Source organism: Lottia gigantea, assembly GCF_000327385.1.
Source record: "Lottia gigantea unplaced genomic scaffold LOTGIsca_11, whole genome shotgun sequence".
Lineage (NCBI taxonomy): Eukaryota > Metazoa > Mollusca > Gastropoda > Lottiidae > Lottia > Lottia gigantea.
In genome coordinates this window covers 1,258,045-1,276,074 of record NW_008707001.1, presented here as the reverse complement: position 1 = coordinate 1,276,074, position 18,030 = coordinate 1,258,045, and the positions used below count along the sequence as shown (strand labels likewise).

The window sequence follows — 18,030 nt, the reverse complement described above, 5'->3', positions numbered from 1 at the left end:
TAGTGCTCAATACATCAATTGTAGAGCGATATAGAAATATCACTGTTAAAATAGTGCTCATTACATCAATTGTAGAGCGATATAGAAATACCACTGTTAAAATAGTGTTCATTACATCAATTGTAGAGCGATATAGAAATACCACTGTTAAAATAGTGCTCATTACATCAATTGTAGAGTGATATAGAAATACCACTGTTAAAATAGTTTTCAATACATCAATTGTAGAGCAATATAGAAATACCATTGTTAAAATAGTGCTCAATACATCAATTGTAGAGCGATATAGAAATATCACTGTTAAAATAGTGCTCAATACATCAATTATAGAGCGATATAGAAATACCACTGTTAAAATAGTGCTCATTACATCAATTGTAGAATAATATAGAAATATTAAAACAGAACTTGAAAAAACATGTTACTCAGGGTTTCACACTATGCGATCTTCAGAAAACTAACCTATATTAAATAATAACACTAAGATATATGGATCCGATCTACTATTCTAAATTTATTCTTGTGCCCGCAGCATTAAAAGTAGCTCGGTTGGTGCTTCTTTTTTTAATTGTACTCTGATAAATAGGAAAAAGGAAATAAAACGCCAATTGTATTTGCAAGTCTTCAGTAGCTCAGTTGGTATATCACATAAAATTAAATTTTCGTCTTATTTATTCCAAATAAAATTCAAATTTTGTTTTGTTTTCCAGTTTTCTGTCCAGACGGAGAAGAACAGTTGGATAAAAATGCCACAGTTTGTACCAAATGTGGAATTGGTTTCCATAGAAACAGTTCTGTGTATCCATATCAAATTTGCCAACCATGTCCAGGCAATTTTAAAACACCTAAAGAGGGAGCTGTTTCTGACACCGAATGCACCATCTGTAAGTAGGACCCTTTCTTAACATCAGATGTAAATTAGAATTAAAAAAAACCTGACAAGACTTCATCTCTTTGCAGACACATGTTTCAGATATACAATCCTCAGCAGGACAGCTAGTTTTTTTTCCATATTAAGGTCTTTACATTATGAACATTGTAAACTAATGCACAGAACAGGTTTAAATGTTGACTGTCTAAATTGGCTGAGTTTATATCTTGGCTGAGTTCTTATCTTGGCTGAGTTCTTATCTTGGCTGAGTTCTTATCTTGGCTGAGTTCTTATCGAGGCTGAGTTCTTATCTTGGCTGAGTTCTTATCTTGGCTGAGTTCTTATCTTGGCTGAGTTCTTATCTTGGCTGAGTTCTTATCGAGGCTTATCTGGTATGTGTCTCAAATATACAGTAGAGGGTTCTTAAATGTTTTTGTCGATGTTGATGCCATCTTGAATCTCAAACAAATGATACCAAAGCGCAGTGAGCCACGATTTGGTCGACTTTGATAAGTGCTTTTGTTTATATAAATGCCCACTTTGATCTGTGCCATTATGATTTGCTTAAATAAAAACGCCTTATGCATACTAACATATTTGCCATTGTGTTGATTGTTTTGCTGTATTTTTTAGATAAATGTCCAGCAGGCAAATATCCAGTCATGGATAAATGTGAACCTTGTCCCTTGGGCGAGTTCCAACCGGAGGCTGAGAAAGAAAAATGTATTAAATGTACTGGAGATCTGAGCACCAGAAATAAAGGATCTACCAATGAATCCCAGTGTGAAAGTAAGTAGGAACCAGGGAATAGCAGGGGTTCTAGAGCATCCGAAAGCTCCAAGTGGTTCCACAGGGTTCTAGAGCATCCAGAAGCTCAAAGTGGTCCCACAGGGTTCACAGGGTTCTAGAGCATCAAAAATTCCAAGTGGTTCCAGGGGTTGTTTTATAGTAACAGTGGCATCAATGGCTCCAAAGTTGAAAAAGTTAAAAAAAAAAAAAAAAAAAAAAGGAATAGTCTATGTCTGTTTTCAGGGCACTTTGGTGTAATGGACCTAATTTGACCATTGAAATAAAAAGTTTACTATTAACTTTCATTCATTCTGTGTTTCCTAGATTACTGTGTTTCTGGAGAGGAGAAGAATGCCAATGGAACCTGTGATACATGTCAAAGAGGATATTATAAAGACAATAAAGAGGGTTTGTTTGGAGAATGTAATCTGTGTCCTATAGAATTTATAACACTTGGTACAGGAGCTAAGCAAGCCTCAGACTGTAATGTCAGTAAGTAGTAATTTCTTATACACGAACTTTATTAGCTATGTGGACTCTCTGAAAGAGATGCTAAGTTGACAAACCTAAATACAAAATAAACATTATTAGCTATGTGTTCATTGAATGATGACTTAAAGTAGATTGAACAAACAATTTTTTCATTATTTTATAGAAAATTGTAGCGCTGGGTCTAAACTCGAAAGTAATCAATGTATTGATTGTCCAGTTGGATTTTATCAAGAAGAGAAATGGCAGACTACGTGTATGAAATGTGATGCAGAAAAAACGACAGAAAATAAGGGAGCTGATCGAAAGGAACTATGTATCTGTAAGTATTGTCAGATAGTTATTACATTGTGAAAATTTATTACAAAATATGTACACCTCCATCTGATTTTTTTCTTGGTCTCATGTATTGTTTTTACTAAACCTAAGACACAAAGTGACAGAACATATATGACAGTGTAACTTAGAATACGGAGTGACAGTGACATGTTACCTAGGATACAATGTGACAGTGACATTTAACCTAGGATACAAAGTGACAGTGAAACTTAACCTAGAATACTATGTGCAGGGATAAGTAACCGAGGATATGAATGACAGGGAAATGTAACCTAGGATACAAAGTGACAGGGAAATGTAACCTAGAATACGAAGTGACAGGGAAATGTAACCTAGGATACAAAGTGACAGTGACATGTTACCTAGGATACAAAGTGACAGTGACATGTTACCTAGGATACAAAGTGACAGGGAAATGATACCTAAGACACAAAGTGACAGAACATATATGACAGTGTAACTTAGAATACGGAGTGACAGTGACATGTTACCTAGGATACAATGTGACAGTGACATTTAACCTAGGATACAAAGTGACAGTGAAACTTAACCTAGAATACTATGTGCAGGGATAAGTAACCGAGGATATGAAGTGACAGGGAAATGTAACCTAGGATACGAAGTGACAGGGAAATGTAACCTAGGATACGAAGTGACAGGGAAATGTAATCTAGGATACAAAGTGACAGTGAAATTTAACCTAGAATACTATGACAGGGAAATGTAACCTAGGATACAAAGTGACAGGGAAATTTAACCTAGGATACGAAGTGACAGGGAAATGTAACCTAGGATACAAGGTGACAGTGACATGTTACCTAGAATACAAAGTGACAGTGATATGTTACCTAGGATACAAAGTGACAGTGAAATTTAACCTAGAATACTATGACAGGGAAATGTAACCTAGGATACAAAGTGACAGGGAAATGTAACCTAGAATACGAAGTGACAGGGAAATGTAACCTAGGATACAAAGTGACAGGGAAATGTAACCTAGGATACGAAGTGACAGGGAAATATAACCTAGGATACAATGTGACAGTGACATGTTACCTAGAATACAAAGTGACAGTGACATGTTACCTAGGATACAAAGTGACAGGGAAATTTAACCTTGGATTTTACTACAGTATTCTACGATACATTGTTATAACTGTTTTTTTTCATCGTTTTAGTGAAATGTAACCCAGGTAAAGAGGATGTCAACGGAACCTGTACAGATTGTCAAGTTGGTTTCTATAAGTCTACGCAGGCTGCCGAGAAATGCAAGATGTGTCCGACTGGCTTTATAACTATAGCTACTGGTTCCACATCAGACACTGACTGTAAAGTTGGTGAGTTATCTTTCTTGGTTTCCTCTACCCCAAACCTACAACCACCCTTTGTGCAATTCTTTTACCATTCGTACCTAAGTCTCAGAAAATGGTATTTTTTAGCTAAGCCAATCAGTAATAATGTTCACAGCTCACTGTCAAAATCTATGTGCGTCTAGAATTGAAGTTTGAAGGTTAAAAAGATGAGTTGTCTTTTCTTGAGACTGCCATATTTAGAAAAGAGATCAATAAAAAAAGGAAAAGAAATTCCTAGTTTGAGATATTTTTAAAGGAATGATGCGATTTTTGTACATTTCAAGTATATCTGAAGAATATATATATATATTCTGCTTCTGCTTCTGTCCCTTTAACAATGTCTTCTGTGTTTTTTTAGCTGCTTGTACCCCCGGAGAATATCGAGACGATGCTTTGAATTCATGTAAGAAGTGTACATATGGTGATTATCAACCAATGAAATGGCAGACTGAATGTCTGAGTTGTGGAGCAGGAAATACAACGTATGTTAAAGGTGCCGATGACATCAGCCAATGTCAAGGTCAGTTCTGATTCAGGTTCAGTTTAATTCACAGAGTTTTTACAAAATTGTTATGATGACTTGTTCAACATGAACGTCAACAATTGGCACCATTCCAATTTTCAGTCATACATCTGTTGATCTTTCAATTCCAACTTAGTTTTTGTTGATGTCACTATCGTCAGGGCCTTCGATATTCTTAGCAGTCTTTGTGATAGCGACGTCATATAACACTGCGTTTTAAAGGAATGGCAAGAACCACAGCATCTGATTAAAAATTGGAATGGTGCAAATTGATACTATCAGTGTCCCTGATAAAAATAAAAGACTTTGAAAACCCCTTTACCTTCCCTTTAAAACAAAATTTATGAGGATTTTGCTGAAGATGACTCGGGTGTATTTAAAGATCGAACCTACCTTTATCTTTTTGATATATGAACACAATTATGGGGTTAACAATTACTTTAATAATTAACTTGTGACGTTTCAAGGATGATACTTTCATCTTTATCAAGCAATGATGATTTGATATTTTTTTTAGCGGACTGTCTCGTCGGACAGGAGAACATAAACAACACCTGTTCTCCTTGTGAAATTGGATTCTACCGAGATAAGGTGGATAAAGAACAGCCAAGATGTCTGAAATGTCCTGGAAACAAAATCACTGCCGAGACTGGCGCCACGAAAGCTGAAGACTGTACAGTCAGTAAGTATTATAGACATTTTCAGTCTTTTTCAGATGCTTTCAGTCATTTTCAGACAGGTTAAGACAGTTTCAGTCATTTTCAGACAGTTTCAGTCATTTTCAGACATTTTCAGACAGTTTCAGACATTTTCAGTCATTTTCAAACAGTTTCAGTCATTTTCAGACAGTTTCAGTCATTTTCAAACAGTTTCAGTCATTTTCAGACATTTTAGAACAGAATATTGTGTCTGTAGAAATTATTTCAATTTTTTTAAATGTTTTATTTGAGCAAGTTACATTCTGTGACAAAAAATTTACCGACCGAAGAAGTTGAACTCAATAGAAGGTCATAGAGCATAAAATTAGTTTGCCTAATATGGCAAGAGGTCCTTCTGTTGGCTCCTTGTTGGAATTTGCTTACATTTTGCTTACATTTTGTTTACATTAGTCAAAGTGTAATTTTTTTAAACTAATTTTGTGCTTCTTTTCTGAATTATTTGAACAAAACATAAAGCACTTGTTCTGTTTCAACATTTCCAGTTTCCCAAAAACTTGGCAAAAACTAAATTTTATTACGTTTTATTTTTGCAGCTGCCTGTGTGACTCTGGGAGAATATTTAGTAGAGGCTACTAATCAATGTCAAAAATGTCCGAAAGGCCAGTACCAAAATGAAGAACGTCAGAAATCATGTAAAAATTGTCCAACTGGAAAAACAACAGAAAATGAAGGAAGCTCAAAGCCTAATGATTGTAAAAGTAAGTATATTGTGTTGGTGTTAGTGTTTGCTTTAGTCCAATCTGATTGAAATTAGATTAATATTCCATTTCGTTATTTTTAATCGATTTCCATTGTAATCTAACAAGATTTATACCAAGTTTGTGTTCTGTTTAAAGCCCTGCCTTGTTAGCCAATCACTTCATAATAAGGTTATGAGCTGTGCATGCTGTAATAGTTGAATTACATGGAGTATAATTCTAGTGGTAATAGAAAATTGGATCGTATTGGATGAATAAATGGGGTTGAATTCTTAGATATGTATGTATTATGTATATTTTAGCTGATTGTCTGGCCGGGTCTCAATATAACGAAGGTGCTGGTAAATGTGAACTCTGCCCTGTGGGTCAGTATCGAGATAAAACAACCTGGGGTTGTCAGATGTGTCCTGATCAACTATCTACCACCCAAACTGGTGCTGTTTCGCAAAGCGAGTGTACGAAATGTATGTAGACAATAATTTCTATCTGAACCTCCTGAAAAACTTCAATCAAAAAAAATCAAGCGCACTCATTCTCCAAAACAACTTCAATAAAATCAATATTTTAAGAAATACATTAATCTGATTGGATAATAAAACTAAATTTAAAATCAATTTTAGTGATTAACAAATCAGATGACTGGAACACTAAAAGTTAGATTTTTGAAAAATAAGGCCCTAGAAAATCTAGACAAACATGTTTTCACATATAATAATTTGTCATCCAAATACAACAAACTTTTGAGTGGACATAATTTGTACTAACTAACAAATATTTTCATCAATCACGCCCAACTTATTACACAAGGATTGTAGGATGTATTATTGTCTAATAACAGACGTTCATATACTTTTGTATCCTGCTAAAACCTGGTAGGAACAATCCCTATGTAAGATTCAAAAATCGTGTCAAAGATTGTCATGAAGATACCTACAGACTACCTTACCTGGTATACTGTCACTGGTTAACCTTATTATCTTTAAAGAATATTTTGTATTTTCTAGCTCCATGTAAGGCAGGAGAGAAATTTGATCAGACGCAGAAGAAGTGTGTAGCATGTCCTCTTAACACTTACCAACCAGACGCCAACAAATTTGAATGTATTTCCTGTACACGGGGAGAATCCACGTCATCAACTGGTAGTACAGCTGCTTCAGATTGTCAAAGTAAGTAGACATTATTGGTCAACAGAAACACTGGCCATGGCTGAGTAATTATGATAAAAATACAAGCAAGACAATTATGGAAACCAGAAAATCAGGAGTAAAGGTAGTATAGTAGTGGACTCCTCCAAGGTGTTTCGCAAAAATACTGGTTGTGTCCATATTTGAATATATATAACGCCTAAACAGTGCACTGGCTTTGTCACGCTAGAGGGTATTCACTAATGAAAGTCATATACAGATATGCAATGTGCTTCCCGCCAAGCGAGTTGAATGGAAACTTTTCGTTACTTATACCAAAATCATAGCAGTAAAATTAAACTTTATAATATGTTTTGTTTTCACAGAGAAATGTTCAGACGCCACAAAGATTGATTGTCATAGTAACGCTGTATGTACTAATGTAGCAACTGATAAGGGCTACACGTGTACTTGTACAGATGATTACCAAGGTGATGGAGTAAACTGTACAAGTGAGTTTATTTTATTTTATTTATTAAACATTTCATCAGGGCTTATCAAGGCACAATATCTTTTCTTGACCATTTTGAACTATTTGTGGAATGGTTGGTACAAATGTTTATTGTTGTCTAAATGATATTCTAGGTGGTGCTTGATTAGAGAGTCCTGAACAGCTTCAATTCTGCCATCAATCCAATGGTACAGAAGTGGAATATGTTACTTTAAAAATTTTTACATCTATTACCTTCTGATCAGATTTTCACCTGCTTTTCTCCTACATACATATAGAAAAAGTCCTGATGAATGATACTATATCTGAAACATCTGACAGCAGCATAAGATGAACTCCTTTCAAATATTATGCATTTGTCTTAAAAATTTAGTGGAAAAACACATGAGAGGGATTTAATTTCTCAAAGCTCTTGTTATTTTTGGAGCAGCACAGCTCTCCTCTTAGCTTTTTAACATAAATATTCATAACTTTCTTTAATTTAATATTTTATATTTTTCCAGATAAATGTTTATTGGGTTATTGCGGTAATTTTGGAACGTGCGTCCCCGATTCCTCACCTATTCAGTGTCAATGTCGGGAAAATTATGAAGGTGCTCAATGTCAGAGCAGAAAAGGTACGAAATCTTGAGATACCAGATAGAAACTTTATATTTGAGCTCCACTATATTTATTTAAGTTGTGGAAAAAAATACCAAATGATGTAACCTGTTGTTTAACTGAAAAACTTTTCAATGTATAGAACCTAAGCACTCGTCTTAAAATAAACAAATGTTGAGAATTGTGAAACAGAATGAAACTTTGAGTAACAACATGTTTCAGGTTCTTTTTTAATATATCTATATTTTTATTTTATTGTATTATTTTGTTTTAATTTCGGGTAACTTTTGTGGTTTTGAATTGTTAGTACTTGTTTTAGTATAATATATTTTTTATTTTGTTTATTTGTAGATCCAAGTGTGAGTGGACCTCTAGCTAACAAAACTATTATTATTGGTGTGGTCACAGCAGTAGCCTTATTACTATTTATTATATTAATTATAGTCTGTATTATTGTCAGAGCCAGGTAAGAGTTCTCTTCTCTTTGTTATATTATATTTCACCCTGCTAGAGATTTTTTTTATTCGAAAATTACCATAAACAAACCTTAGACTTTTTTTTTTCCTTAGTGATTGGTGTTTAATTTTTCAAATTTAATTTTTTGTGTTTTTTTGTTTCAGTTTTGATAAGACAAATAATATGAGTAAATATATCAATATATGTCTGTTTTGTTCTCGTGATTTAGAATATATTTTATATTATTTGCAGACGACGACACCAGAAACGAAAGCCATTTTTAAATGAATTTGATGATAGAAGTGTTGGAACGAGAATGTCTTTTCAAAATTACGACCCTTACGGATCTAAACCTCCGTCAATGGGAGGTCAAAGGTTAATGTTACCATCTAATGTGGAGAAGATGTACGACAACCCTGTGTTTAGAGGTAAATAAATACTGACTTGAACAATATGAAGATCATACAAATGATGGTTGTGGGTTCTAATCTCAGATGGCATGTGCAAGTCTGATGACCTTGAATATGTCATCTTCACTCGTAATTCCAGTCGACCCAGCTTTAAATGGGCGTGGATGACCCAGGAAAGATCAATGTTTAGGACTTAAGTTGTACAATAGTTGTTGCTTTTGGGGGTAAAGTCTTTTTCAGTCAGGCAAATTCTGTTTTGGGGTAAAAACCTGTGCGTTATATACAGAAATATATGGTATATATTTTATCCACTGGTAGCGCTCAATTATAGATTATTATTGGTGATTTTTTGGCCATTTTAACTGTTCTGATTAACTCCTCCCATTTCCATCTTTCTCCTTTCTCTATATGAATACAAGTAATATTTATAATTTTTGTAAAATTTTTAATTTCAGAGGATGATCCAGCTGTGTATAGAGCCTAGATCTGCCATCTTATCTTCCATCAATAACCTTGACCCCTGATCAAGGCCAAGGTTACCATCATCACCTCTTGATCATCATTATTTAAACCAGGTTTAAAGCATGACCCCATTATGACCTATGAACTTTCATGACCTCTTTTTTGTATTTGTACTTACAACTTTACTAATGTTTTTATTGTTTGTTTTTTTTTAAATTTTTGATTTGAAATATATTGCAATATTGTGTGTGCAAGAAATTAGGATCATTCCAATCAAAACTGTTTCAAAACATATTTATAGTTTGAAAATTTTCATTTTTCTCTGACATTAGGACGCAAATTTGACCATATTTTGGTGTATTTTTGTGGAAAAAAGCAGAATTTTCACAAAAGGTTTTCCAGTTTTAATCTGAAATCTATTTTAATCAATATAATTAAAAGAGGTGCAGGACACCTTCTGATTAAATGTTTTGTTGGAATTAGTAGAAATTCCTTGTATCCATAGTAAATCAACAATAATCACGGACATTGCAGTAGGTTCTATGATACAAAATACAAACAATTTCAGTCGACCTAGTCTTGAGGTAGAATAAATAAATAATAATTGAAACTGTGTAAACTAAGGGCCTTTATTATCAAAAAATTAACTTTAGATTTTACTGTTCATTCATCTGATTCGTCAAATTTAATTGTCTGATTATTTTTTTAAAATAAGGTCTCAGTTTTATATAGTGTTTATTTCTTCTTTAGATTTAATTGAATTGTCCACAAATATCTTGGCTCGACTATGACGATGGACAATTTTAATTTTTGCAAAAATATATATGTTTTAACAATTTTTTGTATTAATTTTAAATCAGTGCTTCAAATATTAAACTTGTATTTATATTTTATTGTCTGTGTATGTATTTTTATAAATCATAAACAAAAACTATGCAATATTTTATATTTTAGTAGTTTAATAAGTTTGTTATTTAAAATCAAATTTACAAGATTTTTGTTACGACTGATTGACTGGAGTAAAAACTGAATGATGGAGACTAAAATCATAAAGCTGATTTAGGACTGGATGATCAGGGATCCTGCAATTCAAACATCTTCAATCTTCATCCAAAATTGTTCTCTCTTTCAGTGTTTAACCACAATATTCTACACATTACAACTTTTTGAATATTTAGTTGTGTGGTAGCCCATGTGTATCAATGTTTGAACCATGCAGATTATATCACTGTTTGAAATGTCCATGGTTTGATTCTGGATGGGCCATACAAATATAAACTTCACAAGCTATCTAAAGCTTAATTTTCAAGACTTTTAAATAAACTGATACATGTAGAGTCGTGCAAAAATATTTCCCTTCATCCACGTCCCAAATTTAAAACATAAACACGAACGTCCCACTTTATTTGTAGGTAGAATAAATAGTAATTGAAACTATATATACTTAACTTACATGTTGATTACGCCTAAAAGATGGTAAATTGGATCCTTAATTGTGAACCTAAGTTGTTATCCTTGTGAAATAGTTCCATCTCTCTCTCTAAGCTTTCGTAGGGTAAAGTCTTTTCCAGTCAGGCAAATTCTGTTTTGGGGTAAAAACCTGCGCATTATACACACAAATATATGGTATATGTTTTATCCACTAATAGCCTCCAGTTTTTATTATAAGAAAATATTTTAACAAATTCAAATATGATTGTCTTAAAGTGAACTAGTGGTGTCCTTGTTTTGAAACAGACCTGGATGAGCAGGAATAAATTTGCTGGACTCTTTTATCAGTTATTACTGTACAACTCTGGTTAGAAATCAAAGACTCTGTTATCGTTCTTGATATTGTAAATATAACATAAATTGATTTTGAAAATAAGAATATATATTGACCTGTATGAAGATATTATTTTATATTGTACATAAAACAGATTTATATTAAAATTGTAGCTTTTGTCTTTTATCTTATGTGGCAGTGGAATAGCTGCTATGGGATTGTGTACTCTAGAAGGAATCCTCCTCAAGTTAAGAAAAATTATCCAGTTGGACTTGTGTTGGCTCGTAGCTACACGGGGGATTAGGGAGGAGCCGAAAATGGATCCTGTGCAAATGGGAAATGCAAAAAAAAAAAACAGCTGTAATAGTTGTCTCAGATACATATACATGGTCATATCCATTGACGTAATGTTCCAAATGAATTTTCTAGGAGACTAACATCAATCAACAAATCGGGAATTACACGGGGAAAAAAACCTATGCACTAAACGATCCGAACCCCAAAACAAAACTAGAAATGCAAAATAACAGTTTGGCAATACATTGATAGCAGCCAATCAGAACTATACACATGAGAAAGTATTAACCAAAATTGAATAAGTATTTCGTAAAGCCTGCCACGGACGAGAGGAACTAGCTGAGCTGCTTGCCTCGAGAGGCTGTCAGCTGAGCAACAATCTCATTACTTTTTTTCACCGCAGACGACAGCTCTCGCCTGAGCTATTGTCTCCCTGGAAAATCTTCCACGAATTCCGTACGTCAACGAAAACAACCGAAAAACGTTCGGACTACATCCATGTCACGTAAGTGATCAAAATGGCCTCATTTCTCTGTTTTGGAATTCTACAGAGAAAAAAACAGCGTATAGACACGGAAAGTGGTATCAGGTGTCTAGAAGAGTAAGCATAACCTGTCGGAAACCACACTTGTAATTGCTCGAATATTGAATCCAATATCTGTCCTGATTCATTCAAGATGAATTTCAAAGTCAGGTGCTTGTAGAAGGAGTAACTTACTCTTTCTGACCAGTAGTGATTCTACCAAATAATTGTTCGTGTACTCATTTGAGCAAATATAGTCGTTCTCGAACAGGGGACCTTGGTAAAATCAAAATGTGCCCTGGAGTTATTTATTCAGTGTACATCAGGTAAGGACTTTATTTTGATATATTGATGGTACAAATTGATGGTCCCCTGCTCAAGAACATTCTTATTAGCATCAGCCGCATTGTAACTCTGTCTTTCAAATAGTCTGTGCTTACTAATATATGTGAGCTACCCAACCAATGCCTACTGGCTATCCAATAATATTGTGTATTGGGCCTGGAATTTGGCTGTCCAAGAATTCAAGGAAATGGGGTTTAATATGGTAACTGACAGAGTTAGTAAAAAAACTTTGAGAAGGCCTACTTCGTACTAATGTAGGCTACTAATTGAACTCTTTATCAAAATTATGCTATCCAATAATCCCCTTACTAAAACAAGCTATTCAATTGTCCAGTTCTCTTAGGCATAACAAATACCACTATACATATTGAAAGTATGTTTTATTGTCCAGTATTATTTAAAATGTCGGAACACTTCTAGTGTCTAAACAACGAAACATCGGTTTTGAGCCTTGTTTGCATCAGTGTCTCAATTTTACCATATATTTGCATCGATGAGCCTCCATACAAATCTTTATATTTATCATCTACTTGTCCTTAAGGGGACTCCATACTTTTCAAACTATAGACATGTTTGTCCAGCCACTTTTTTATAAATGTTGCTGTCTCTTGTCTAATTTGATATTTTGATAAAGAAATTTTGAAGAAACTATCATTCAATTTTACAGATCTGCTGTTAATAAGCCAATTAATTCTTCAAAAAGTTTGATTTTCCTTTTCTTTCGTTTTCGCTTCAAACCGGAAGTCAGTCAAGCGTCTGGATAATTAATCTATCTTTGTTTACATCGCGAGTTGAAACTTGTGAAGTTTTTAGTGGGATTTAATCATTCGTCTAAATTTCTGTTATTTTTTGTGAACTTTAGCTATCTTTAGGAACTTACTTATATTTATATGAACATCTGCAATGATTTGAACGAAAAATTATCAGAATTTGTGAGCAAATATCCAAAATGCCGGTTCCTGAAGTCGAAGAATCGCTGTTTTCGTTGGAATTGGTTATTGACAAAATCTACATCCCTCACGTCGTGTGTCGGTTTCCAGCCGTAGCCTTCAGACTTTTGGATTTTCCAACAATTTTAATCAACCATGTTGATCAAGAACTTGGCGACAGAATCAAAACCAAGATTTCAAGGGACTCTCATTACACCCCGCCTGATCAGTTCAGTGAACTGCAGGACAACCATGGCAACTATATGGTTAAAAAAGGGAAATCTTGTCTTTTTAAAACTAGTGTAGACTCTCTTAAAACTCATTTATCCAACACGCCTCTGTATGTGATGGCTCTGGACATGTTTCCGGACACTCCAAAGCTAATCGGAAATAGCAGTGTTCCTCTTGACAGCCTAATGAAACAAATTTGTGTGGACATTGCTAAAAAAGGATTGACGGTGCCTTCTGTTCATGGTGATAAAGGTCTTTTTAAAATCTACAACTTGATGGGAAAAGAAATTGGTTACATTGTTCTTGGGTTTCGATTATTGTGCCTTGGTCCAAGCATGGCGGGTCACATTCCTAGCAAAGCTGCAACAACCAATAAACTTGTGACTCAGGTTGAAAAAGAGAATTGTCAAAATGAGGTCAATGTGATAAACGTTCAACCAAGCATTGACAGTAAACAAGTGGCTAATTTCAGTATGAAAGCTAATAAACCACCAGGAAAAGAACAAAACTTGCGACATTCTCAAGAAATGGGGTCGATGACAGACGCTATGACAAATGATGTCTTGCTGCAGACGGTGCCGACCGAAGAGAAAGCAGTTCATGTTGTCATTTCAGAGCCAGAGAAACCCAAGATTCCTCAATCCAACATTTCCACTCAGACTGAGAAAAAAAGGAGGAAAAATCAACACATTTTACAAAAAGATGTCGATATTTCACTAGAGGATGACGGAGCTAATTTTCTTGATGAGCCAAATATTTTCTGCCCACCTCCATTATTTTATAATAAATATGCAGAACCAAAGATACAAATGGAGCGCCCCGTTTATTACACAGACGAAGAAAGTTTGGACGATTTAAGCGAAACAGGGAGTGTATGTAATAAAATTTCCAAAGTTCATGATCCTAAGAAACTGGAACAAAGTCTTACACCAAGAAGATCTAATATAAAAGTGCCTTCAACTGTCCAAAATACTCGGAAATCCCAACAAAATAAAACTGCCAACACTCAAGGCCCTGTGGTTCAAAACAATCCTATGTTTCCAATTCTTACTGCCTTATTAAATGAACTTGTTGGTATTCAGGGTTCACAGGGCCTTGAAAACGTCATCCAAAGAGTTGGGCACGTGACTTCTGGAGGACATTCTCCACGACAGCTAACTCAACAGAAGGTTAGAGATGCTCTAACAGTTAATGTGGCACGACCAACTCTCAGTTCTCAAAGTAAGAAGAGTTTGAAGAAGGAAGATGATGTCAACATTTCGGCCAAAAATAGAAGCTGGATTAGGAAAACTCCACAGTCCGTACCGAAAACTGGAAAACTCACGTACAGATTAACCAAAACTCAAAAATTGAGGATTGCCAAGAGTAATCCAAAATGGCTGCAGGAGAAAGAAAAAATTGATGAAGACCAGAAACCAAAACCACCATTAGCCGTAGTCTCAGAAGAGGACCTCAGCGTCACTAACTTTTCAGATACCCTGACTGAGGTACGAAGACTTGCGCAAAAGGAACTAGACAACGAAACGTTGGACTCTGTCCAAGACCTTGGATCCTCCATGAGAAGCTCTCATCCCAGTCCGAAACATAAGAGAAAGCATCTTCACAAGAAGAAGTCCAAAAGTCAGCAAAGTCCTTCCAGAGTCCAGCAGTTCAAGCCGTTTGATCCACCAGTGCCCATGTCATCACAGATACAGGTTAAAACATCAATGTCTGCATTCGATGTAAGCTCTTCTTCGCCCAAAAAGGATACCCAAGCCAAGGGTTCCTCACTGAAAACCGTCCAAAGTTCTCCTATGATTATTGAACACGACGAGTCCCATCCTCGGCAAGAAGCAATGGAACCAGATCTGCGGAGATTTGTCTCGGAATCGGGCAGTGACGAGTCTGTGGATCGATCCAAAGGCCACGTCGGTGTGGAGGTCCACCTACCAAAAGCTCCACCCGAAGAAGACAGCGGTGATGACATTTCTTTGCCAGATAACGATGAAAAAGGAAGAAAAATGTCCACAGGATTGATCGAGAAAAGCACATCGTTCCGTGAATCCATTTTGGGAAGATCGCATGATTCTCTTGATGTGAACGATGATCCAGGACCTCTCGAATCCACACGAACATCTCAGTCGTATCAAACCAATTTCACTGATTCTCCTAGGAAGCTTAGGAATGATCCAAAAGAAGTCACCGATTCGAAGGTCTACCAGTCCACTACAGATAACGATACTCGACAGTTCATGTCCACAGAAGAACCAGAACTTCAAGAATTGGTGAGCGGTGGAGAATCCGAGTCTGCAGAATCACCACGATATGTACCAACGTTTGCTGACACCAGCAGTAAACCAAGCGTAATACGATCGTCTATGAAATTCCCAGTGCTGAATCCAATTTCATCAGAGCAGTCGCCGATTCCAGCCACTAGAAAATCCACCGTCAAACCAGAAGGTCGACCGTCGAAAACGTCTGAGAACGCGTCTTCTGCCGGCAGCTCTATTGTTCCTACACCAAGAGCTCGACGTTTTCCCCGCGTACGAGAGAGCATTCATACTGAATCGGTGAGCTCGTATATGCCATCTGAAGACGGAGTGGTCACTTTGGACAGTGATGCTAACTACTCCGATGATTTTCAAAACACCGGAAGTATCGGCAGTGTTTCTGACCTCTCTCCGTCGCCGGACATGTTTCCCAGGAGAATTCCGTCCACTAAATTAGGTTATACCATATCGTAATGATACAGATATTAACTGTTTCAGGAGTATGTCAGATTATTTTTGAATGAAGACATTGTAATCTACATGTATTTAAAGTTAATAGTAGTTTTAATATGTTTATGTATATTGATGTAGATATGATAATTTATTTATTCAGTATATTTATATCTGTTTATTTACACCATATTTTAGTATTATGGGTACAGCTGCTGTCCGGTGGCATTTTAAAAGCATTCATTATGTGAGGGAAGGGGCGTCAGCATTGTCAAAAAAAGATAGGGCGGGCCCCCAGGTCCAGGCACTTAAGAACTTTTGAAACTGGGGGAGGGGATCTCAATGATTGTCCCGGCCTCCGTCAATATAGAGAAGAGAGAGCGAGGTAGACTAATCCATAAGGCTCGCACAATCGAATCTCCACCACAATTGTTGCCTATCAAGGCATGGCATGCTCCATTCTGACAACAGAAAATAGTCATTATCTGATGTAGGAAACGATAGTTTTGATCGATTGTGTTCAACCATTCACAATACCTGGCATCACCCCTTATCGGATTTGTCAACTCCACAAATCTATTGAAGAATTCACAAAATTAATTAGATATGGAGTTACCTCCCTTTGATCAGAGACAATACTTCTTGTTACTTATTACTTTGCTACTGGTTTTGTTAACTCCACAGTCGTATTGAAGAATCCACATTGCTTTTATGGACATTTGTGAATTATATAGAGTAAGGTGTCAAGTCTTTGAATGTCATTTAGCAATTGTGAGTACGATATACATATATATAAACACAGCTTTATGGAACAACAATCACTGGTTAAAGTTTTATGCAACGTTTCGACATGTTTCCCCCGTCGTCCTCAGGCAAACACGTCGAAACATTGTTTAAAACTTTAACCAGTGATTGTTGTTCTATAAAGCTGTGTAAGGAGTTATCTCGCGATGAATATAAATCCACAGAGGTAATAATAAAACCAATTATTTAAAAAATAAAATCGTTTAATCAATATAAAAATTATAAAGAATGGAATTAAATAAAACAAAAATTAAAAGCGTAGTAGGCATTATGTTTACTTGCAGTGTCAATATAAAGCTGCTATTAATTTTGTCCTAGAAAGTGGTGTGTCTTGTAATTCTGTGCTTCTTAGTACTAGCATTCAGGCTAGTTATTGTCATCGTACGCGTGCTTTTCATGTACTGATTTGGAAAAATAGTAAATGATACTGGTATTTTTAGTTGTGTAGCTTAATATGTTTATATGAGCACAAATATTTTTTCACGACCACAGTTCCTTCCCTTTGATAAGAATTGAGCAAAGTTATCATATTGGGACATTTCTAATAAATAAGTTGACCAACCGTCTGATCTTTCTTGATGTAACTACGGGAGTCTTTGATATCCAAATATTTAATCAGCAAGGCATAAAGGTGCGGGTACACGAACGGCCTTGGTCGACGATTTTTGTCGCTGACTCGAATCTTGAGGAAAATCTCGCGTGTGTCCGCTCTTTCACGACAAGATTATTGCCTCTCCAACAAGATTTACAATATCAAACAAGTTTGATAAAATGTCTCCGATAGTTTTATCGTCATCATCCAATCAGATTCATTTTCCTTTCAATTGCATGCTCTGCACGTGATTATCGACATGGTGGAAAACGACCGACTGGAGATTTTTGTCTCCTCGTTTGCCCGTGTGAACTCTTGACAACATTCTAGTCGGCGATAGTACACTGTAATCATCTCATAGACTAATTTAAATATTTTTTAGTAACATCACTCTCCCGAAATAGGGATTACTTCATCATTTTATGTTTTAACACAATCCAGAAATTTGAATCACTTCCCCACGACCACAGAATTATTAAATTATTTGACATATTTCACACGA

General features: G+C 35.5%; 2 protein-coding genes across 2 annotated transcripts in view; both read left to right on the top strand.

The window, feature by feature from the left end:
* LOTGIDRAFT_230171 (hypothetical protein) overlaps positions 1-9,814 on the top strand; it is a gene marked incomplete at its 5' end in the record, with an annotated part of 52,047 nt that extends 42,233 nt beyond the window's left edge. The window contains 15 exons of the mRNA XM_009047061.1: positions 711-884; positions 1,505-1,660; positions 1,985-2,152; positions 2,316-2,471; positions 3,667-3,825; positions 4,199-4,360; positions 4,881-5,045; positions 5,616-5,780; positions 6,083-6,244; positions 6,785-6,946; positions 7,291-7,416; positions 7,919-8,032; positions 8,367-8,481; positions 8,724-8,899; positions 9,337-9,814. Of these exons, the coding sequence (XP_009045309.1) occupies positions 711-884; positions 1,505-1,660; positions 1,985-2,152; positions 2,316-2,471; positions 3,667-3,825; positions 4,199-4,360; positions 4,881-5,045; positions 5,616-5,780; positions 6,083-6,244; positions 6,785-6,946; positions 7,291-7,416; positions 7,919-8,032; positions 8,367-8,481; positions 8,724-8,899; positions 9,337-9,365 (2,189 nt within the window). The 3' untranslated portion in view covers positions 9,366-9,814. The remainder of the gene's footprint in view (positions 1-710; positions 885-1,504; positions 1,661-1,984; positions 2,153-2,315; positions 2,472-3,666; positions 3,826-4,198; positions 4,361-4,880; positions 5,046-5,615; positions 5,781-6,082; positions 6,245-6,784; positions 6,947-7,290; positions 7,417-7,918; positions 8,033-8,366; positions 8,482-8,723; positions 8,900-9,336) is intronic.
* Positions 9,815-13,222: 3,408 nt separating this feature from the next.
* On the top strand, positions 13,223-16,156 carry LOTGIDRAFT_156425 (hypothetical protein; the record flags this gene model as incomplete). Its single annotated transcript, XM_009047060.1, has 1 exon — positions 13,223-16,156. One exon carries the CDS (start codon positions 13,223-13,225, stop codon positions 16,154-16,156), a length of 2,934 nt encoding a protein of 977 aa, XP_009045308.1.
* Between the last annotated feature and the right edge of the window lie 1,874 nt (positions 16,157-18,030).